This window comes from Xiphophorus maculatus, chromosome 1 (genome assembly GCF_002775205.1).
Source record: "Xiphophorus maculatus strain JP 163 A chromosome 1, X_maculatus-5.0-male, whole genome shotgun sequence".
In the NCBI taxonomy this organism is placed as follows: Eukaryota; Metazoa; Chordata; class Actinopteri; order Cyprinodontiformes; family Poeciliidae; genus Xiphophorus; species Xiphophorus maculatus.
Genome location: NC_036443.1, coordinates 1,488,714 through 1,513,271, shown reverse-complemented (window position 1 = coordinate 1,513,271; position 24,558 = coordinate 1,488,714). Strand labels below are relative to the sequence as shown.

Genomic DNA, 24,558 nt, shown 5'->3' with positions numbered 1-24,558 from the left:
ATTAATCTGATTTTTAAAACACATTTTAATCGATTGACAGCACTACATAAAATATAAAATATTAAATAATTTCCCTGCTGGGATGAATAAAGTAATTCTATTCTATTCTATACTGAAGTTTGTAATGTGACTAAATGTGGAAAAAGTTCAAGTGTGAATGCTTTTGGAAAACATTGCATTCTAACTAACGAACCAGTCAAGCAGAAAAAAAGAACGACTCCTAAACTGAGAAGAGATTATTATTTTTGTCTCCACCAGAGCATTACTGTATCTTTAATTAAATTGGTGAAAATACAGAGGAAAATTTAATTTTAGTTCCAGCAAGCTGATTCCCAAAGAGTTGCGTATCGTAGGCAATGAACGGAAGAACTGTTCCAGACCACTAAGGTTTCATATTCTGTTCATCTGCAGTCTGCAGAATGACTCAACATGAGGTTTTACAATACTGCAAAATACAGTATGTTATTCGTAGTTAGACTTTTTGCTCTGCAGGTACCGTTCGAAGTTATGTTCTCTGTCGCCATCTAGTGAAACATTTCCGCTATTGCACCATGGAGACGTCTTTGTGAATAGGCATTTATCGTTCAAATATTTAAAGCAGAAGCAATAAAACTCAAACTTTTCAGTAATGTACAAAGTTTTATTCTTGAAGAAGATGATGGTGCAGCAGTTACATCGTGTTGAACTTGAACCCGTTCTCTGGCCTCCAAAACCGTTTAGATTTAATCCATTTGTTATTAAAAACATGCCTGCAGGTTTCTGTCTTTATTTTTCTTTTGGTAAAATGTGGATTTTGTACTAACAGTCTCTAATAAATGATAATTCTTGATATGATTTTCATGTTAGAGTATTCATGTTAAAATGTTGGTTCTAACAAATAGGAGCTGTTATTAAATGCTGCATGTTAGAACTGAATTGAAATGAAAATGTTTAATCTGTTTTTTTAAATCAGACTGACTGAAGATCAACTGTCACCTCTTTTACAAAACATTAAAAAATGAAATAATTGATTTATCTATAAAATGGAGCCGGTTGAAAATAAGGCTTTGAGTGTTTAAAGATGGTTCTCATTTGCACTGTTTGCTTCTTTATTGCATTTCCTTTTTTGTTGCAGAACCAAAGTAGCAAAAGAAAATTTACTGGGAAAATCAATGCAGTTCAGGATAACCACCATCATGTCTGAGTAAAGTTACACAATCCAACTCCAAGGATGTATTTGGTGTAAAACCCAGAAAAATCTACAAGCTGCATCAAACTCAGCCCTTTTTTTGGTTATATTTAACATTGCACTCAAGTATGCCCAAAAATGTTGTGTTGGTTTTTGAATTTTGCAAGCTCAAGCAGCATTTGCATGATTGGAAATCAAGCAAAGCCTTTTAGGAGCATTAAAAACGCTAGCTTGAAACCACTCGTGCATGCATATCACGAGTGGTGCATATACTTCATGTTTTATGCACCCCTTTGTCTCTGCAGAACAGGAAATAATGTAGTTGAAGTGACTTTTTTGCTGCTGCTGCTTTGGTTTATAGTCTATCTAACAGTCCTAAAATCAACCGTTTAACATGCCATGCAGGAGGTACTCTGTTTTATCGCTTGGTATTACTTTAAGGGGAGTTGCTTCTTTGTCTTTTTCTATTTACTGCAGGCTGAATTAACCATGTTGTAAGCAAGCATATTTGTTTTTACTCTGCAAGAATCTAACCATTTACCATAGCAACAGGTTTGGCATCATAATACCTCAAGTCATTCAAAGATATAGAGGTTTACGCTTGTTATGCTAACAACTTTGCATTACACAAACTCTCAGTATTTTTTTTTCAAATGCAAAATGTTTTTAACATAAAAAGTGGTATTATGAACCACAGATTTAAAAATCTTTGACAATCTAAATCATATTCAGATATCAGCAGAATGCAAACGGTATATATTTCACTCTTTACCTAATAAAATGTTCATCAATCTTATGCCTGGTCTTCACTTTTCCACGTAATTTTATAAACTAATGGGAAAAAAAAATCAGCATTTGTGATCTGTGATTCCAGTCAAAAACGCTGTAGTACCTCAGCTGTGCCAGTAGGGGGCAATAATATCAACATTAACACATCCAAATTCAAACCTTGACACTGGCTACCATTTGCTCTCAGTCTTACAACGTTTAGAATTCCACTTGAAGTTTATAAGGAAGAAATATTAGAGAGGACAGAGGAAGATGTTAGAATAATCTCCAAATATCGAGTTAAAGCACTAATGGAAATTTCAAATTTTAAATTTGTGGCAGTTCTGGATTTGTACTGCCAGAACAGTTGAACATTATCTTTTTACCAAAAATCGGTGTTGGTATTGATGGGGCCTCAACGTTAATCCAATATTTTAAATTCCACAAAATATATGAAGCAACTGTCAGTAATCAGTGCTAGTGAAATGTTTGATTATTAACAGAAAAAGTGAGAAAACATGACCTCTGATTTTTCGAAGGTTATCTGAAACCTTCTGAAAACTTGTACCAATATAACCTTTGTCATAAAGCGCGGCCGCTCATGTGAATCCACTCAGAATTGTCTAAAGCATCATCATAGTGGATGGTAAGCCGGTTGGACAGGAGGTCTGATGATCTCGTCTTGGCACTGATGTGTCATCTCCAGCCTGAGCAGAGTATTCCTCTGGGCTACTTCAACCCAAGCCAGCCCCTCTCGCCACAGGATGTCTCTCCGGTGAAGGACAGCGGCGACGGAGCGTACAGGTCTGAGTCAGTATCCGACTCCCCTTCGGCTATGAACGGTCGGACCCTGGCGCAGATTGAGCGTCCGCCTACAGCTTCAGCCGCTGCACCACCGCCTCCTCCTCCTCCTGAACCCGCAAAGAAAGATGGCCCAAAGAAGTCCTCTTTCGCCTGAGAGATGCTGAACCCGCTGAAGGAGCGCTCCAGCTCCTCGTGGTCAACAGACGGGATGGAGAGGGAGGTGTCACTCTCCACGACCGTGGGGTCGTGCTGACACCTGTGCCTCCTGTGGCGTCGCCTGCCCTGAGAGCTGCTCTCCCTGCCGCTCCCACATGCACCCGAGGATGACCTGTCATGTGTCGGTGCGGGCGGCGGAGGCAAGCGGAAGACGGGGGGTGACTGGTCGCCGGCGGCTAAGATGGGCGAAGGGGTGTTGGCCATGCTGCTGCCCCAGGCAGGCTGGCTGAGGGGGTGCTGCAGCTGGTGCTGCCAGGAAGTGGAGGGGCGGCTGTTGCTGCCGGATGGAGTGCCAACCGACCGTGCCACGGACTGACCGAGTAAAGGATCTTTCTTTTCCAGAGACCTATCAGAACGGGAGACGTCTGCCATGGCGGAACACGTGTTGGCTTTCTTTTCCACCTTGGTCGCATCATCTTCGTCCTTCTCTTCCTTGGTCTCCTCCGGGCTGTGGTAAGGCGGTGCTGGGTACGGCTCCTTGGAGTTAAAAAAGGCCTCTGTTTCTGAATGAGTGATGCCCATACGCTGAACATACACATTGACCAGGAAATCAAGTTTCCTGTCCATGCAAAAAACCTACAGGAAGAAGAAAAAAAACAACACAAATATTACAACTCAGAATTGGAACAAGGTAACCAACAAATACCTTCTTAAAGGGGCAATGTGCCATACTCTAAAATGGCACTTTGTCAAGTACCTATGTTACCTTCAGTTACAAAAATGCTGTATATATCAAAAATTACTTATATTTGACTTTGTAATTTCACACCTAGAAATTGGGCCTCTGTCACCCTTTGAGGTCGACGCCCGCCCTGTGGCGGGCATGACGTCATGTTTCTGTGTGTGTTTTTTGCTCCAATGTGATAATAAATTTTGTCAAAATGAAACAAACACTGTAAAATCACAAAGTTTCCATCCATCCATCCATCCATCCATCCATCCATCCATCCATCCATCCAGGATGTTCTGAAAATAATGATACCAAACAAGGTAAGGTAAATAGTTTTTATGGTGAAAATATAAGGGTAAATTCAAAATTAGACCAAAACGGCCATTTAGACCCAAGACTCCAAAGGGTTAAGAGACAGAGGCTCTTTCTGACACTTCGCCTTCACCACGTCACAGCAACATTCCTCCATAAAGTGTTAACATTTTTACCAGTGCTTCATGGAGAACTAGCTCGTATGATGAGATCAGCAGAGCAGTTCCACCAGGTGTCTGCTGATTGCTGCTGTCGCTAGTCTGGAGTAGCCGAGTGGGGCAAGAGGAAGCTTGGGTGAAGCTCCAAGGAGGAGAAGTTTTTTGTAAATGGGCGGTGCTTTGTAGGAGCTAGCGTTTAGGCAACCCTGAATGGTTGCCATGGGAGAGTCAAGCATTTCTCAAACATGGACTCCAGTATGTTTTTAATGAGGGAATAAAATTATGATGTATGATGAAGAGTCAACTTTACATAATACTGCCTCTTTAAATTTATAAATACTGAAAAATTTTTTAGCCATGTCACACAATCCGCTGGACTTAGCGATGTTTATCGGCATTATATAACAGAATATGGGGAAGTTTAAACGGTATGAATACTTTCACAATGAACTGTGTAGACGGTCTCTGTACTGGTGGACAGTTGGGACACGCCCACCTGTTTCTCCACTTTGACAAGTCGTCCCATCATGCTCTGGTCCTCCACTCCCTCTCCATCCACTTTGGAGCCTTTGCCAACGATCTGGTCAACTCTAGGGTTTTAAAAAAAACTTTTAGTCAGATGGGATAAAACAAACATTTCCATGTCAGCCAGAAAACTTCAGAAATTTACCATTAAAAATGTTAAAAATGCAAAGATGTGCATGAGTCTGACATGAGAAAATGAGAAAGGAATTTCATCTTCAAGCTCCACGTAAATAACGGCGTTTTAAAAAGCTTTCAATGAAATGTGTGGATCCATGCATTATGAGACAAAGTATGAATAAAGCCTGCAAGACATATTCAGTCTGAGGCCAAAATGCATCACTGGGCATGCCTCTGCGGTGCTGGTCATGCTTCATTTCCATTGCATCCTATGGGGGGAATCTTTTCATCTGTCTCTCCGGGAGAACAAGCATCTAGCACTTCAAACCCCTGTTGAGTGAGGCCATTGGCTGTGGCTCATTAAGATATGTAAGTATTAGTTTAAACTAATTGGTTTGTATCTCCTCCTCTTATTGGTGGCAGGTTGTAAAATATAACAAAGAAAACTGTATATTTGACCTTATAAAGCTGCAAATTTGTTATTCTGGTAATGTAATGAGACAAATCAAGAAGCTGAAGCTCAAAAGGGGTTCATCAGTCAAAATAATAATGCAGCACGTAACTGCTCCAATATTTGAGCTATGGTACACAGAGAGTAAATGCTGATAAATGGTCTAAAGGTGCAGTCTATTAACCTAACCTAGGACCTTCAGTGGACTTCTTATGGCGCGGTGTTGTTGGGGGAGGGGGCCCCACAATCATATCTATCCTGGCAAGGCACACAGAGACGATATGAGTGCAATGCAAAGTGAAGCAACGTGTGAATCACATTAGCTATGAAGAACAAGTTTTAATATATTCCTCTCACACACACACACACACACACACACACACACGCCCATGCACGCAGGCACACGGTGAGTCTGACTTGCTGCATGGATGAAGTGTATGCATTTCACTGCTGGAATATATTTTTTGTGGATGTTAGACCTTCGGGGCGTCAGGATTTTGAGGAGGCTGATAAAATTGATACGAAACAAAAAGACAACAATGTTACATTGGATACTTTTGTGAAGGAGTGAACTGTACTGTGGTGCTGGATAAAAGCTGCAGATACAGATCTGAATACAGCACATGTAGCTGGACAAATGAAACAGGCAGGTCAATGGCGATTGTTTATCACAACATGTGTGTATCTGCTGTGAAGTCCAGATTTCAACCATGTTCACACAAGTATCCCACAGAGTAAAACATGTACTTGCCTGGACTGCAGATTCTTAATGCGACACAGCATGTCCAGGTGACCTGCAGAGTACTGCTCAATCACATCCATCACATCATAAGGCCGCAGACTCTCCTTGAACCTCCTCTTTGACACCAGGAACTTCATGACGCTGTGGGGGATGACACCTTGTTTTCACAAACCACGTGAAATTATTTGCTATTCAAAATATCAATATATTTAAAGTGACCAGCTTTAAAGGTGTGATTGAACTTTTGTTTGTGTTTGGACTGAAAGAAGTCATTTATTTCAAACATGAGAAAAACTAATCAGAGCAGAGACCACCAAGTTCAGACTGGGTTTTAATGGACAGGGGTGAACCGGAAGGGACATCAGGCTGGTGATAGGAATCTACCAATGTCTAATGTTTAAGGCCAGGACTCTAATGTGTTAATATGTATCAATTAATCACATACATCTTAACACGTAAACATTTTAAATTAAATTAATCACATTTTTTTTTATGTACAAAAGTGAAGAGCCAGAACCCTTGTATTCACTTGTTTCTAGTATGCCCGTAAATCTGTCGTACAAGACATCCGCAGACAACATGGATGGAAAACAAAGCCGCTTTGCTTGCCTCACTGTGGTTAATTTTTGCTTGAAAAGACAATCTGATGGAACGCTGAAGAAGACTGTTACTGTGTACAAGTTCTACTAAAAGGAGCTGGCCTACAAAACTATTCAAGCATAAAATACTCAATGATAAACATGTTGAAGCAGCACAAACGTCCCCAGCACTAATGTCAGCATCGACAGCACACATTTCTAAAGAAGTACTTTTTCAAAGAAGTTGCATGAATTATCAAACTTCCTGAAATCTGAATGGGTATAACAGAACTAATTTGATGGCTAAATAACTTAAATATAACAGATTAAAAACAATGAACATCTTTGTTGTTTTATTCATATGTCTGTTTATTCAATAAAGTGAAAACATTGCTTACTTTGTCAATATATGGTTTTTGATTAAAATGCAATTAATTGCTGATTAATGAATTACAGATCCTGCTATTAACTCAATTAAAATTTTTTGATCTAATCCCACCACAACTATTATTAGCCTGTTTTGTTAGCAGTTAAAAGTCTAGATAAAATGCTAAGGAAACAGATCCTTACCAAATAGCCCTAATAGTAACTTTGAGTCCTGGAGGTAATTCCTGGGTGAAAAACTCACAGTGGCAGCTCTTATCATCACCAATTTCCTCTCCGGGGAGGCTCGCCTCTGGAAAGCAAAGACAAACAGAGGGAATATTTTTACCTTTTCTCGCATGTGGACTACGAGCAACAGAAGCAAAGCGTGGCTCTTGCTTTTATCCTTAGCCCTACAGGTTACACTTTGGTGTTAAGCCAGTTAGCCTGCTGTAAATGCAATGCGCGAGCTTTGAGGAGAACCACAGAGTAAATGATCATGTGGAGCAGAATTGAAGGATAGAGCTGGAGTGATAAAGGAAGCTACTGAGACCTTTAATGACATGTACTCTCTTCCCACCACCAACTATTGGATTAGCATAGTCAGCATTGGATTTCACATGTTTAGCTTAGCCACTGGGATAAGCTAAACATGCTAAAGGTGTCATAAAGGTGTCAAGACCTAACTGCAGAAATAAGCTGAAACTTTTGTGGTGAAAATGGGTCCTTTTTCATGCAAAATAAACCTGGATTTTTGACTACAAATCTGTGTGAGTTTGTCTTAATGCTTGACTTGAACCCTCTGTTAGCTTATTTTCCGTTTGCTGTGGGGGTTGGGGGGAGAACAAGCTTCATAAATGTGTGTTTTTCAATATTGAGTAGAGGTATTAAAATCATACCATGCTCTCAGATATACTCATGCTTTACAACCTACAGTGAAAACAAGGAGAAAATAAACATAATAGAAAATTATAGAGGGGTTCATGTCAAGTCAACAAATTTCAGCATGCAGTTTTCTCAGAAACAGGTAAAGCCAATTTTTTTCTTGTTGTTTATATATATATATATAAATATAGTTTCTCTGTAAAAGCCAACCAATAAAAAATACTTCCAATATCTTACTTATTAAACCTTCAATTGCTGCAAAGAGAAAAAGAGGAGAGACATGAGGGGAAAAGATTTGTTATGGATTCTGTAGTTGGATGACAATGATAGACAAATCTGTTGTAAACATGGATGCATGTGGATCCACTAAATAGTTTCTGCTTCAAGTTTAAATTGCCTCTTCTGTCTTATGGCGACCAACTGGTTGGTATAAATTTACAAAACATTGCATACTAAAGAAACTTACAGATTAAATCAGAGGTAAAAACTCAAGCCATTTTCATGGTGACTTGTCTAACCTGGAGAACTCTTCAGTCCAAAGTCTTCATCCTGCATTTCAATCAGCACTTTAACAAGTCATGAGGTGAAAGAAGAAAACATACAGCTGATGAGAGTTGGTTCAAACTGTTCAACAGAAAACGTAAAGAGATGATGAAGAAACTTTCTAGATTTGTGTCGTGGATGATGCATGGATGTAAAGTGTAGCAAACAGCCATTTTAGTCTTTAACCTGGAAAACATTTTTCTGAAGCTGTGAATTTTGAAAAATTATAGACCATCATAATATAATTAATATTTTATGTCTAATTTAAAGGAAGATTACTTTTTCTAATGGGGTTTCAGATCTAAACAGACAGAATAATATAATCCATTAGCTGTGTCCACAGCTTCCTGGTTTGAGCTGGTAAAACAATGAACTGTTGTTAACTCTGATATGGCTGAACTCTCAGGGCGGAAAGGCCAGTGGGGTGGCATGAGTGCTCAAGTGAAAAAATTAAATACATTAAAATGACAAATTTTCTCAATAGTTTTTCTGCATGTCCATTCAATAGTTTCGTGAGTTTTACAATGTAACATATACAGTGATGTAAAAAAACATAAGTATTCATGTTTTAACATGCCAGTTTAGTACGACTTTGGTATACTTCAATCAAGAAAAATTAATCCAAATGTATGAGTTTTTATTATTATTATTCAGTCATTAATAAACAATAAACTTTTTATTTTAAAAATAATAATATAGTTCTATTATGTTCAAGAAAAGACAAAAAGTAGAATTTTTTTCCAGCTAGATCAACAAATGATGCAACAATAGAACCACGTGAAAAGGTCAATGTTAATGTTTAGAAAGTTTTTAATAACAATGTGCCCATTTCTCAAGAATAAACTAATTTAGATCAGTTTGGAGTTGATATTTAGACAGCAGGCTCCTCCGGGCGCGGTGCCTTGCATGTTTTAGACATTTCTCTGCTCCTGATTCAGCCTGTTAATCTGCCATCAGTAGATTCAGGTGAGCTGAAGCAGAGAAACATGTCAAATAGAGGAGGTCAGGTCCAGTGGACCCACTGCCATGCTGCTACTTTTAGAAACATTTCTTCTCCAACACACCTGAATCAAATGAATGGCTCGTTACCACGCCTCTGTCTTTGGCCTTATTAAGGTAATAATAACTTAATAATGTTTCACACATAACTGTTTTTGTTGTTACTGTTGGCTATAAGAAAATGACAGAAAAAAATTAGTTGGTAAGAAAACAAATGCATTTTATTGAATGTTGCATTCAATATTTACTGAAAATGAAGACAAGGATGTAGTTTGCAGATTTATGACAAAATAATATTTGTTCCATTTGTGCCCTTCTGTTATGGATTTTCAAAGCAGATATTTCACCAAAACCAAGATAACTGTTAAAACTGAGATTTTCATTAAATGTATAGTTATTTTTATGTAATATTTGTCCAAAGCTGTGGAAGCGCCAAAGAGCCACATGAGGTCCGGAGCCGGCGTTGTCAACCATTGAGAACGATGAGATGAACCCACAACAATAACAGGAAGACTTTCATTACGTTCCTTGGTTTCCTTCACGGCTTTGGAGAGCAGAACAAGTCACAGTCCAGGAATATTCTCTTTCTTATCTGACATACCTCACTTTTTGAAAAGGACTAAAAAAATGAATCTTACTCAGTTATGAAAACACTGAAACAGTGACTGCCACAGCATTGAACCAGAAGTTCAGTTTAGTTGCTGTTTTTGATTTGAACTCTGAACTTGAGCCATTTTAGAAGATCTTTCATATGGATAAGAAGGACTTTTATCTTTTATCTCACTCATATGCTTGGCTAGACTGAAATAGATTCTTATTAGACTGAACGGGATAAAACGGTCATGCTATGCCTTTATTTTCCTCAATGAAATAGATTATATTTTATTTTTCAATGATTGGATACAACCCTCTAAGTTTTGAACAACACATGGAGTCTGAGTGACCTGTTCTTTGTATTTGCTTTGCTAATTCTCACAGGTTTGCCAATCTGCTGTAGACGTTTTGATCTCTTTGGCCAGACGTTGTTTCCAGCCACTGCATTTTGTTCTGTCTCCCTCTGTGTGCTAAGATGCACAATACCCCCAGAAGCATTAGACACCGCTCCAGATAATTGAATTGAAATGGTCTTAATACAATTCCAAGGGTATGCATTTAAAATAAAGCACCCAGGCATTGCTTCTACAAACATTTGGTTAAGAATGGCTCATGATCAGGAGTTCAGTGGACTTCAGCGTGTCTCCAGCATCCAGACGTTTCATCACTAACTACAATCCAAAGGGCAGTGATATTTTAGAGTGCACACTCCAGCTGCACTATAAAGCAATGAAAGGTGACCTGTGAAGTGACAAATCACACCTCTCTCTCCTTAGTAATTTTGAGCCTGGGTGAACCAGTTGTCAGGTAAATGTAACAACTTTAGAAAATGTGCTTTAATTTTTTATTATTATAATGTTTGAAATTTCACCAAATCCTGATTAACACTGAAGAATCCTATTTCTTTCTTATATTTTAAGAATATTATTATTTTACTTATTTTGATAAGCACTAGTACCTGTACTGTCACTTTAAGAGATTGTCTTATGACATCAGCACTGTACTACCTTCAGTTGGCGCTAGGCTGCCTGCGAAGAGGTAGGAAATTTTCTTTGCTTTTGTTTACTTTCGCGTTTTATGAAATATATAAAATAATTGTAAGTGCATGCAGCTGTGAATGTTAATTTGTTTTAACACATACAGAGGAGCATTCTTTTTGACAAGTTAAGAATTTTTTTCTTAAATGTTAGAGCAGATATTGTTGTTAGTTAGTCACAGGGTTTCTCCATGTGTTTGTCTGCTAGGGGAATTCCGACTCCTGTGAATGGAAGAGCTGCATCTTAAAGGGCATTTTTATTTCCATTTGTGCAGGTATGTGTATTTGGTTCTGTTCTACAATGTTTAAGCTGGTTGTATTTAGGGAACAAAACATCTGATTCAGAGTTTATTTTTATTTTACAAGAAATCTACCTTTTTTATTATTGTGGATTTCTTTATGAGAACAATAGTACTGTACTAGCTTGAGTTGGCGCTAGGCTGCCTGAGAAGAGGGGAATTCCAACCCCTGTGAATGGAAGAGCTGCATGTTAAAGGGCATTTTTATTTCTATTTGTGCAGGCCTCTGCCAGCAACCTGCATTAAAGAACAACCAACAACTCCTGTGGTCTGACTCCCTTCTCCATCTGAACACAACGCAGAACACATCAAGGTTAACCGACTGTATAAGACTAGGATATCAGAAAAGAACACTAATAGTATACACCGGTTACATAAACAACATAACCCTGAATGCAATGTGTCAAGTGCAACATTAGGTGCAGAGAGGAGCGTAATGAGGGGCTGTTTTCAGAGGTTGGTTTTACTGCTTGGTTCCATTACAAGGAGCAATTTTAATATTTCATCACAGTCATTTTAGACAGTTTCATGACTCTTAAGACAGGGCCAGGATGGACTTTCCTGTTTCAATATGACTCATTGCACCAAAGGAGCATCTGAATGGGTTTGGTGTTGTCTGGCCTCCACATGTTCTTCACCTGAACCAGTTCCTCCAACATCAGTAGCTGCGTTTCCATTGACCATGAAACTGGGCAAACTGAAATTCTGAAAATATATTTGCTTTGTGGGAACACGGCAATAACATTTTTTTGATAAAACGTTTTTCAGTAAGATCAAAACACTTTCTTCGTATCACAATGCACGCGATCAACAGCCGGATGTACTACTGGGGAAAACCATGAAGAAGAAGACAACAGGAAGTGGCCATTTGTTTTTGTTTTTCAGACTGTGCAGCCGGCTCCACCAGCTCTCACAGCAGCTGCATGGTTCATAAAATGTTGTTTGTCTGGAAAATCACCAGTTTCTGCAAATTCAAATTCTACTGAAGCAGAATTACCATTTCAAACAAACAGACCATATATTTTGTAAACCTACAGTTTATTGTCTCATAATGACATGAGATCGGTCACATTTAAAAGATAAAAAGTACCAATAACTTTTTGTCCCCTGATCTAAATAAAAATCACTGAAAATCATGCATGCTATCTTCATCTCAGCTGCACTCTTTGTTATTCAGTTTTACTGCATTTTGTTTTCTTACCATCTGAGTTTTGGCGAGAGGCACCACCCCGGACTCTGCTCCAGCTTTTGGTGCCTTTGCTTGGGCTGGCTTCAGCGCCGTCTTCTGCCCCCGGAGAGGGGGCTTTTCCCTTAATCACGGGGGCTTTGGAAGGACTGGGAAACACCTTGTCCTTCAGACTGGGTTTCCGGCTACACAGAGCAAGTAACAAGAAGGAATATTCAATGAATGTGACTGATTTATTGCTGTACATCATGCCCAAATAAAAGCATATACGTAAAATGTATTTATCTTTGTTGTTTTTTGCAAAACCTTTGATAAATTAGCACTTGCGATAATTTTTCTTACCTCAGAAGAAACTCAAAAAGGCCAAAGTCCTACAGCAGAAGGAGCCATGTCCACATACGAGCATAGTGGAGCATTGAGTGGGTCAGGCAAGAAAGCTACAAGCGGGCATGCATGTGAAGCAAAGTTGCAGCTGTGGTCTCACTCTATGCAAAAAAAAAATTAACACTAATCATGCAAAAAATAAATCACCCTGATACTGTATGCTCTGTCAGATACTCTGGAGCTGTTAGGCACTCAGCAGTGTGCAGCTGCCTGCTGAACAGAGTTTCACAAGGGCTGATCTGGCAAAAAAAAGGCAGCAAGCAAATTAACTGCATAAAGACATTACTAAACAAAACCATAAATCAACAGTGGTAGGGACCTAAACAGGGTGAATATCTGCATGTCCTCTGAGGGGGAAGAAACACGTGAAAGGCTGAGGGAGAATAGCTTTTGGTTCTTATGTACAGATCGCTGACAGAACTTCTACCTCCTTATAATCATCTAGTCCAATCTTAACCTAAAAGCACGTGTACTCATCATTGAGCCATCTCGGTTTAGCTTTAGTTCAAAGAAAGAAGGAAACAAGGTGGGGAATGAAGGAAACACAAGAACTTGCAGTGCAGCTTGTTAGTATCTGTGCAGCAACTATACCTAAGAGTTCTTGGGCAGCACCCACAAAGTCTGTCTTTGTGTGCATTTTCACTACTGGAGTGGTGGGCAGTAGAGGAGACACAAAAAGATACAACAGCAGTGGAGACAGTCACAAAAACACCAGAGTGTGCCATAATATGATGTCAGTAACACTTTACTATAACCACAGTGTAAAATTCAATTTAATTTACTATCCCTTTTGAAATGATTTTCATTATGTTTTTTTTTAAATTACATTCCAGTATTCAACAAAATTGGAATTATCTAACTAAGGGGTTAGCTATGATAAAGTGTTACTACATCGTCAATTATTTCACATGTTTTCTTGACCAAAAACAGTGATGTACAGTTCAAGCGCAGCTCTTAAAGTGATCCAAAGAAATAGTGCTGAGGCAATGCTGGAAGCTGGAGGGGTGGGGTCAAAGAGCAGCTTCTTTGTGAATATTTAGGGTGGCCAGGTGCCCCTCTTATGTGAGCCTGAAAAACAGTTTAATACCTTCTCATACAATTTCAGAAATGATCAACATTTTCTACCTATCAGAAGCAACGCAGCAGGACGACACTTACAAAAGGAAATTTATTGAGGGGTGTCAGATTGTAGAGGACTGCATACATATACTGTACATGCCACACGTTCTGGTTTTTGTTTGCTAATGGGTTTTTTTTAAATAAAGTGTTTTGCACCCACTCATAAAGGGAGATGATGAACTGTATTCACATGAAGAAGATGAGATTTTAGCGATGTTATTAAATTAGCTTATTAAATGTTATTAAATCTGATCAGAGATTTCAGAAACCAACCAACTCTATTTTACATAATCTGTAATCACTGTGGAATATTTTGTCCTCAGGTTCTGACTTTATAAAAATTGAAGTTACTGGGAAGTTACCATTGGATTAAGAATCTCTTTTTCAAGGCCGAACATAGCAAAGTAGATTTTTAGTTTATCTTTAAGTTAAAAATCAAATGCTAATTGCAGTGTTGCTAGCAGCTAGTCTGTAACCATATTCTAATAGGGATCAAAAATCATTTGTATCTTGTCTTTCGCTGGTTTTATTTTATCAAGATCAAAAAGTTTGAAGTGGTGGGAACTTCTTCTGTGTTTTGGTAACAAACTCTTGTGAACTAGCTAAGAAGCTAGCTGACAACAACCAGAGGTCTTTACTAGTCGACTCTTCCTAAAAACGGAGACATCTGCTTCCTCTCTTCAAAATAAGTCGTAAACATGTAGATTCAACAAGGTGCCAAGCAGACAGAAGTGACAGCCGTATCCGCAGCCCAATAAAAGGAGCTCAATATTATTTTCAAACTACAGATAAAAATGTATTACCAGTGATGCCATTTGTCTGTAACTGACAACACAACTGCTACTTCAGCGTAGCAGCTGAAGTCATTGCCAAACTGCAACACACTATGGCACTATTATACAAATTTTTCTCAGACTTTCCTTGCCTTGCCTTGCTTACGCATCCTCCATACACAAAGTCTCACAGAGAGTTCGTCGGGATCTGGTCACCCTGTGAATATCTCATAAAGCTGTGAGAGGCCAGAGTGAGCTGATCTTTGAGCGAGAGAGCAAATGCAGCAAGACCATTCTTGAAGGAGGCACTTTTATCGCTCAGCCACGATCATGTCCAACACACACACACACCCTACACACACACACATACACCAAGATATACTTCGCACACTCTCCCCCAAGAAGAGTGCCTCAGCAGCATCTAAGAGCCAAGTTGAAGTGAAGCCAAAGGAAGGTGAAAGATGAGAATAAAAAGGAATCATTTCACAGACCTGGGTGAGGTTTCTGCCTGAGAATCTTTCCTGTAAGGAGAAAAAAGGCACAAACTATCAGTTGCAGCTTCTCTGTGTTAGTAAATGATTGATCAGCATTGCTCCATGATGTTAGGGTGGAGATTCTTTAGAACTACAAATGAAAAAACAAATGAAGAGGACATCAATTATTGGACCAGGAAAATTTTATCTCCTGCAGTAACAGCACAACATGTGAATCTGCAAGAATTTTTTTAAATGAAAAAAACATCTTTGTTTACAAATATAAAGAAAAAACAAAACGTGAAATAAAGTGTGCCAGGAGTACAACATTCATATCTGCTTACAGCATTTTGGTTTGTATTCTTGGAAAAAGTGAATAAGTATAGTCTGATGTAGTTAACCAAAACTATAAAAAATGGGTGATGATGACAGAAATTTACATTTGTAAACATGAAATTCACCAAATATCATAATTAGATTAATTGCCAGTCATCCAGCTGCATTCATATTCTTTCCATGAAAACCAAAAATAATATGCCCATACCTTAGTGAAAATTTTATATCAGTATTACAAATAATAAAGCAATTATTTTCAAAATGTTCCAGAGTAAATGATGTCTCCACTGAAACACATGCCAACCAGCAGGGGGCAGCAGTAGCTGCATGAGTTTTACCAGTTACACATTCACTGACAGACACACAGGTGAAATGCTTAAACACATTCACATACTGTGGCACAGCTAGTAGCACTGTTGCCTAGCAACAAGAAGGTTGTGAGTTTGAATCCCAGCCTGCGTTTACCGCATGGAGTTAACATGTTGTGTCATGCATGTTCACAGTCCAGAAACATGACTGGCAGGTTAACATATATTATACATAAATCATATTCCTACCTGAATGACTTTCCCTTCAGATTCCTCAGCAGGTCCAGTTGATTTAGCGGTGGGATGATTCTAGGAACACAGAAATAGGATTGCATCTGTGAGGATGGTTTAACCAATTTAAAATGGTTAAAGCTTGCCTTCAGGGTCCTTTCAAGCTTATCACATCAAATCTGCCGTCTAACCGTCACCCTTTCACCTCAAATTCCGATTTAAGGTGAGAAACAGCACAAGATATTTCCAACACACCTTGAAAGTCATAAATCTGTTGTGTGAAAGTGAAGCTAAATGCTTTTTCTTTTTTTTGCTGAGTCATTGCAGCACTGGACATCGAATTAATTTCTCAAAGTGGCTGTAGGGAGAATCGTCTTTTAAAATGTCTTTCAGACAGATATCTCTGCCAAGGCTCCGCTGGGAGAACAGGCAGCCACACCTGATCCCACAGAAAGACTCTGGATGGGAAAAGGATAGTCTGCGTTCTACCGTGCTTACAACACCAATAATTGTAGCAGAATGTGATACAGTAAAACAATAGGATTTTCAGAAAACGCTGAGTAAGCAAGCTGTGCTTGTAAGCCATCTCTTACCTGTACATGGGAACAGCGACAGTCTGCTCGTAAAAATCCCAAGTGCACAGCAGATCTGTACGGGAGAGGTTAGTGGCATAAAACCTCCAGGCAGCCTGCAGTGAAACAGTTTTACTTTAGCGTTCAACCGAAAGCAGAAAACACCAAATTTGGTCTGAATATGTTGTGATGAAAATTTTCTTTGACAGATACTTGGATGAGGCCTGCTGCAGGGTTACGTCGCTTCTCAAAGTGTTTCTGCCTGTGCTGCTCCTGAACTTTGAGGGCAAAGCCAGAGCCCAGGATCCCCTAATCAGAAAAAGATAGAGTTTAATCTGAAAGAGGAAGAACGTTACACCCTGAAATAATCAGCTATACTCCTCAAAAACATGTCCGACCTTCAGTACCTAGTAAATTTAGTCACACAGTCTGTTTCAGTGTAATGAATCTAAATGAATTGGTTCTTTAAGGTTCAGAAGGTTTGAGAAGGAACACTAGTCAAGAAAAAGGGTCTATGTTGACAAAAAAAAAAAAAACAAATAGAATGTAACTGAATACTAAAAATGTTGAAGTACTGGACTGAAATGAGTGGAACTGTAGGTGATTTACTCTGGGAAGAAATTTAACCTTCATGAAAGCACATTCAGAGAAATGCCCTTGACAGAACTTGATCTGCGGTCTTTAATGAAGACATAAAGCAGCAGCATCACATCAACAGGAACTCAGTCAGTGTTTGGGTTTAAAGCTTTCCCCACAAACCAACACACTCACAGCAGGAAGGGCAAAGAAAGCCACGCCTATCATGCTGAATGCAGCTCCCAGCAAGCGTCCATTCCACGTTTTAGGAACTTTATCACCGTAACCGATGGTGGTGAGTGTGACCTAAGAAAAAAGTAGAAATAAATTAGGAAAATACAAAAATATCAATCTAATTCAAGTATATTGATCAAGAGATCTCTTTGTAAAACATCATTCACATTTTTCTGTTTCAAAGCATTTCTTTTCAGTTCCAATTTTTTTGTTTCAAACTTTTTTCAGTTTCAATTTCTTTTTTCTATTGAACAAACGTCATGGCCCCATTTAGCTCTATATTAACAACACAGTTATTCTGCCTTACCAGTCCCCACCACAGAGCATCAGCATACGTCTCAAACTCCTCATTGGACTCTTTTTCCACAGAATAGACCAAGAAGGAAGCCAGGATGAGGCACAGAAAACCAATATACCAGGCTGTGATGAGCTCCTGCAGGGGAAAACAGTACGGTGAGCATCAGGGGACATAAAGCAATAAAGTGGCATCAAGACAGGAGGCTATTGTCGACTGGTAAAACAATCAGCACATAATAATATTGGACACAATGATGTGAGCCCAAAGCCTTAAGTGGTGTTTCATAAATGTATTTATTTCCCTTGGTTACACACATCCTGCTTCAACTTGTCGCCTCCTGTAGGAACAGCAGCAGCGCCTGTTAGTGCAAGCCAACCATCTGGTTTGAAAGCACATAAATTACGTTTCCTCTCCACAGCAGAACTTTGTGTGTCAGAGTGAACACAAATGAATGCAGCGGCTTTTTGCTGTAAGAAAGCAAGAAAAGTTAAAAACTCAAAAGAAGTTCCAGTTACCAAGAGAAAAAGATTGTAAGTTTAATTCCAGATTTCTTCACCAGATGTAAATGCTGAGCGTTTTCTTGCTGGAAGTCAGGAAACCAGATGGATTTATTATTTCCCAAATACAAGCTGATTAAATTATGTTTATTTCCATCTTATGTGTTTAAAAAGACTAAAAGAACATCACTACAAAACCAAATCTGCTGTTTTAAAATGATGAGATAATTTAACTGATAAACAATGTGAGCAAAAATATTTCCCTAATGAAATATTTCAATAATTCTCAGTAAAACAAGGTGTTATCCCAATATAGTGGACTGCCGCCACTGTTTCACAGTTCTGTATTTGGGAATTCACCAACAAGTTTCTGTAAAACGTGACTCCAAATTGTTTGGAGCAAACTTGCATATTCATAGTTGTTTTTGTAATGTTTAAGAAAATACAGTTTAGGAAACTAAAATATCTTGGTGCAGTGCTGCTATTGGCTGGTGTTTACCAAGCAGCCAATCTATTCATTGGAGACTGATTGGCTGAACCTCAAAGAGAGGAGAAAAGGAGCAGGTATTAGCGTCTGTGCTAGCGCTAATGTATGTTACGGTATTTTGGTGTTTGAACCATTAAAATAGACAGTTGTAAGTATTTTTTGAAGGTATCTCAAGTAATCATGGGTTAGCTATTCACAGACGTTTAGTTTAGTCCATAACTCCTCTGAATACCAGTTGCCCTCTTTATGTTGAGAAAATAAAATCAGTATTACTGTAAAATCAGAAAAAAACCCAATACGACAGGGTTCAAAGGAAACAGACTCCAGCAAAGGTCTAGTTACCTGAGCCACTATTTCCAGACAATGTGTTCATTTAACAAATTTTTTCTCAACATGATGACATAAATAAGTTGATGAGTATCTGGAGAAACGACGTCTTATCTTCAAACACCCAAAACTACATTTGAAGAACATTCTTTGCTCAGCTTCTTTTGACTTCAATACAAAGTACATAAAAACAAACCCTGGCACTTACACTTACAGCTGCAGTATGTAACATCTGTAAAAAAAACATTTTTTCTACATATTTGTTGAAACTGTCACCATGTCGTGACAGTTTGTTACTCTGTAAGAAAAAGAAAAAAGAATAAAATAAAATCAAGCTCCTCAGCCTTCTCAAAGTGCTCACTGATCATACAACCAATCAGAACCAGGAGGCAGGTCTTAGCACTGTTAATAGCAATCTCATGTGGCTGCTCATCTCCCCTCCCCTTTGTCATGAGTTGCGGGAGTTGTGGTGGAGGCAGACGCTGAGACCCAGGTAGGATGAATGATGGTGAATTTAATAAAGAAACAATAATCCAGGGAATCCAAAACACAAAGTCCAGACAGCACAAAGGAGCGGATGCAGAAGCTCACAAACAGTGACAACCGGTACTGGACAAACACGACGAGGACCAAAGAACACAGGTGGGGTTAAATACACAGAGGGTAATCGAGGAGACAAGAAACACCTGGGAACAATCAAGGGGAGACAGGGCAACACGGAGACTCAGAGACACAGAAACTCAAAATAAACATAGATAAGGAACAGATCCTGACACCCTTAGCCTCTTGCTCTCTGCTAAGCTGAAGCTAGCATAGTCTGTTGTGAATGCTAAGGATAGTTAGCATGGCCAGTCATAACAGTGGATAAAGAGTTGTTTCTCCAACTTTAGGACATTGAGCAGCAAGTGCATGAGCATGATTGACAGTGCTAAGACCCTCCACCTGGATCTGATTGGTTGTTTTTGGTGCATTTCTTTAGATTGCAATAGCAGCTCAGGGAGGATGTGGAGGAGATTGATGTTTTCACAGATTACCTGTCTCATAACAAACTGCCAGGACATGGTGACAGTTTTAACAAATACATAAAAAACATTTTATAAAGGTACGTACTGCAGCTGTAACATCTAGCTCACCTTACTGTGGGCATAAACAACAGATCCGAGGAGCTTCCAGGTGCCTCCACGGCGGTCCATCCGAAGCATACGCAGGATCTGCAGGAATCTCAAACTCCTGATGGCCGAGGTGGCAAAGACATTCCCCTGAGATCCGGCTGCCAGGACCGACACGGAGGCGATCAGCACCATTATGTCTGATGAGACAACCACAAGATGATATCTGTGTATAATAATTAATCCTCTTCTATAAAACAAAAGTCTATTGTGATCATTCTTCAAGGATTCATTGCGAGGAACATTGAAATAAAAAACCAAAAAGTCTGAGTTATGTTCAGGGTAAAATAATTGGCAAAACAAACTTGTTTCCTCACCTATGACACAGAAAGGCTTTCTGGCAAATTTTAACCTCCCCCTCCATCCTCTGTAGCGACAGCAACATCCAGCGGCCCATATCCGCACAATGTACTCAACTCCAAAAACCACAATGGTCACAATCTCCTGCAAAGCAAATGAAAACCAGGGAACAGCAGGAAGTCTGTAATGTGAATATGAAGATGACAAGAGAAATGAGCTTGTCTACCACACTGCTGTAGAGTTTAATGCTGAATCAGTTATTAAGTAATTATCAAAAGATTAGGAACAGTCTGAGTTTATTTGCAATTTCTTAAAAAGTGTTAAGGAGGACAGTTTCCCAGGCTCATAAAATACAGAAATGTTTCATTTAAAAAGGGATTTATAGAGGATTTATTAAGCAAAATTCACATTTTGCATGTTTTTATATTTCAATTTTGGTCTCAACTGCTTCTAAAAACAGACCAAGAGCATTAAAAAAAAAACATTAAGTCTTTTTTTTTTAGCAATAAGTTAATGTTTTTAATATCTGGAAAATGAGCAATTTCAAAAATCTCCCAATTGTTGAGTCACACTGTGCTGTTACCTAGCAACCCCAGCCGAGCCCTGCCTGTAACCTAACAACCCAAGCTGAGCTTCAGCACGTTTGGTCAGCTGGTTTTACTGTTGTGTTCAATGGCTGCTGGAAAAGACAAATGTTCTGTTGTAGGTTTACCATTCACAAACCACTTGCTGCTCTTGTTGGTTAGTGCAGGACGCTCCACTTATGTTTTTCAAAGATGTACAATTGAGCTCAAAATAGGCAGAACTGAGCAGAGTAACATCTCCATATCTAACAATGATTTTGTGTAAAAAAAAAAATGAAATGAACATGTTTTATATAACTTATAGATATGTACATATACAGTATGCATACCTGTTCAATGGAACCATAATAGGTCACCTTTAACTAGTTTTTATGGTAAGACTTTACATCCATGATAAAGGTCTTATTCTTATTTAGGTTTCCTGCTGAGTGTCCATGAGATCAGATGACATAAGTTCTCATTCTATAATAGAGAACAGACTCAGAAGTGAGGGAGGGAGCAGCTTTTTACAGTATTTACAGCAATTAGACTTTGAAAGTTTCTGTAGCTAAGGGTCAAAACACAAAGCGGCACATACCAAGATGTACAAAGCGTTTTCTGAGTTGTCTTTATATTCTCTGATGGTGGCAAACACTGACAGGATAAGGCAGGAGAAGACCAAGAAGAAGCTGCAAAAGATGACAGAGAGGACTTTGTTAATTAGTTAGTTAAACCGAAGCACAGTTTGCTTCAACAAGGTGGCTAAAGGGATTTTCTACAAAACCTCACCAGAAACTCGTCAAATTAGCATGTACAAGAAAATATTAGCAATTTTTTAAAAAAACTTTCTACCAAGAGATACAACACAAATTTCTAGAAGAAATTCCAGCATCAAAACCTTCACTGTTTTCAGTGAATGGTTTCTATTTTATAACTTAAACTCTAGGAGAGGATGTGATGATCATGTTTGAAAGGTTTGTTGAAAATCCAGTAAGTCACTAGTGTGAAATGAGACACCACTGCTGCTTTTGAGTTATGTAGTTAGCATGGCTCCAAAAGTAGTGTTTTCCTCATAAGGCCCTGTGACTGGATTGTTGTGCCATTAGTGTGGAAGAGTTTATTTTTGTCTTACACTTTCTGATATGAAACCTTTAGCTTTGTTCTCTGACTCTGCAAATATCTCCACTGATCAAATCAACTTAAAATGTTGCCTGATAGCCTGATAGTTTTTGAGATGGTATCATATTCATGTGAACAGTTCTAATAGCAACAATGTAGTTAGATATGCTGTCACTATTAGTCTGTAGGTAAAGAGTTAATAAACCTCTAAGCTTTTGATGGTAATAAAGGTTGTTATGACAGTTCATTAAAACATTAAGGTTAAAATAGGCACCATGCATCTTCTGTAACATTAAAGGCAGAATATACAAAAATATAAAGGTACATTTAATTTATCAAACTTTATTCAGTCTATTTTAAGCTTTTCTTTCAACTTTAGCTGTTTTCTCAATTTTTTCAGTGCATTCCATGACATCATATCAACCAGGGTGAGCTTAAAAAATACAAAATAAATAAACATTTATCTACATTAGATGAACAGAATCTGAAATATATGAAACAGTGGAAAGCTTCAGCTAAGATATAAGACTGGACCTGTGAGGTGAAATCTTCTGATTATCTACTGTACATGAAGCTTTTATTTCCTTATTTTTGCTAAAATAATAATAATAAAATAAGGAAATATACTACTACTATAGTATGTCTGTCAAACTGGGTCATTCAAGGTATTCTTATAAATTCAGCTAAAGAAATAGGCACAGTAAGCTTGGAAAGAAACATGGTTTGCGGTGTTAAATTGACTGAATTTGCTGCTGTGTATTCTCTGAATCCCTTGAGTTGTCTGCTGGTCCTGACTTTTTGTGTTGCAGTCTGGAAACACAGCCTTCCATTTCCAGTACTCAGACTTGTCACTATGACTTCCTTAAACACAAACACTGCTTTGTAGAGTGATATCACTGCTTCAGACTGCTCAGCCTTGCACTTTGTGATACTGTAAATACATATGATACTCATTATCAGAGTATCTATGATGTCACCAGGCAGACATTTCACAAAGTCAGCAGAAAAATCAACATTCAGTTCGTGAAACACATAAATTGCAACTGGTCACAGGAAGTAAGGCATTATGAAATGCAGCAGAAGACGCGGCTGGCTGCAGGATGAAAATCGTTCCTACCTCGACTTTCCCAAGTTAATCAGCAGCTGCTAAAGAGGAGAGCGGAGAGGGACAGAACCTGCCTCCAGCTAATCCACACACCCCGACTATCCATCAAGCTGCCGTCAGCTGAGCACAGCTCCAAAAGATTGGAGTCATCATTAACTGGAAAGCAGAGTCAAATCAAAGTCCTGAAAAATGATTTGAAGTGAACTAAAAAGATACACTTTGATAAATCCTGTTGGGTTTGTAGCTACAGCTAGCTCTGCTTCACATAGCACTAGGAACAGGGAAAAAGACAGCCTGGCTTTTAGCACATTAAAAGCTTTTAATGTGTTAAAGATTATACACTTTATGTTTTTCCGTTACTTAAGTTACTCATTTATTTAGCTTCGATTGCATCTTTATGGAAGCTTGTTTCCGCCACTCTGTTAAAAAAAAAAAAAAAATTATCTCATAATAATGAGATCATTTATTTTATTTTTTATCTCATTATAATTTTATAATTTATCTCATTATTATGAGATAATTTTTTTTTTTTAACAGAGTGGCGGAAACGGGCTTCCATACCATCTTCAAATGTGAGTATTAGCATTAGCACAGGATGCTAGCTAGGCTGGAGGATTTAGCATTTCAGCTCCATGGTAACTTGAGCAAGCAAGACCAAAACATATTACAATAATGTATCTTAAGTAATCAATTTTGTTTCCAAAACATGTTATTTAAGAACACGTTTTTGGAAATGTGTCATCAGTATAGTAAGAATAATATAGGAAAGGTTTTTATCAGTACAGAAAATTCCAACTTTTTATGGATTTTTAAAGTTTCTGAATTATCAATGTGGGTGAAGCGAGATGAGCTGGTGTTGAAAACGGATTGATGAATAAAAATCTCATTAACATTAATGTCATTACAAGTTAGGTCTTTTTTTTTTCTTAAACTTTATTTATTGTAATAAACAACAATACAAATGTACTGTGAGCAAATCTCAGGAAGATAATAACAATAATTTACCAGGGGGAGCATAAAATAAAGCAAGAAGATAAGAAAACGACAATAAATATAAATATGTATAAAGGAAATAGCACAAATTGTGATATGTGTGCCAGATGTCACAGTGCATTAACTTAAAAGATAATCCAAAATTCCAAGTTGATTACAAGCCCGTATTGTTGATTCTGCTTTTTGATTAGTGGAGGAATAAATTGTTGATAAATAATGTTTAAGTTCGATCAAAAAAACTAAAAAATTTGGTTTTTTCTTCAAAAATTTGCATTTATGT

At 38.3% G+C, this 24,558-nt stretch overlaps 1 protein-coding gene and 1 long non-coding RNA gene across 7 annotated transcripts in view; one reads left to right on the top strand and one right to left on the bottom strand.

Annotated features, from left to right (window-relative positions):
- Positions 1–626: 626 nt before the first annotated feature.
- LOC102219691 (potassium voltage-gated channel subfamily KQT member 2-like) overlaps positions 627–24,558 on the bottom strand; it is a 46,353-nt gene continuing 22,421 nt past the window's right edge. The window contains exons 2-18 of one of the 6 annotated variants that reach the window (XM_023335877.1): positions 21,660–21,750; positions 20,516–20,642; positions 20,163–20,338; positions 17,728–17,853; positions 17,382–17,492; positions 16,824–16,919; positions 16,632–16,726; positions 16,057–16,116; positions 15,182–15,211; positions 12,430–12,599; positions 8,276–8,323; positions 7,995–8,012; positions 7,080–7,185; positions 5,941–6,072; positions 5,379–5,447; positions 4,593–4,686; positions 627–3,532 (exon numbers count right to left, since the gene is read on the bottom strand). In XM_023335877.1, the coding sequence (XP_023191645.1) occupies positions 2,666–3,532; positions 4,593–4,686; positions 5,379–5,447; positions 5,941–6,072; positions 7,080–7,185; positions 7,995–8,012; positions 8,276–8,323; positions 12,430–12,599; positions 15,182–15,211; positions 16,057–16,116; positions 16,632–16,726; positions 16,824–16,919; positions 17,382–17,492; positions 17,728–17,853; positions 20,163–20,338; positions 20,516–20,642; positions 21,660–21,750 (2,416 nt within the window). In that variant the 3' untranslated portion in view covers positions 627–2,665. Of the gene's footprint in view, positions 3,533–4,592; positions 4,687–5,378; positions 5,448–5,940; positions 6,073–7,079; positions 7,186–7,994; positions 8,013–8,275; positions 8,324–12,429; positions 12,600–12,664; positions 13,444–15,181; positions 15,212–16,056; positions 16,117–16,631; positions 16,727–16,823; positions 16,920–17,381; positions 17,493–17,727; positions 17,854–20,162; positions 20,339–20,515; positions 20,643–21,659; positions 21,751–24,558 lie in introns of those variants that run through there. The other 5 variants (XM_023335887.1, XM_023335881.1, XR_002752931.1 and 2 more) reach the window with 5 other exon arrangements.
- On the top strand, positions 9,050–12,422 carry LOC111608967. The gene is made up of 3 exons (XR_002752935.1): positions 9,050–10,931; positions 11,138–11,204; positions 11,451–12,422. It is a non-coding gene; the product is annotated as an uncharacterized LOC111608967 (long non-coding RNA).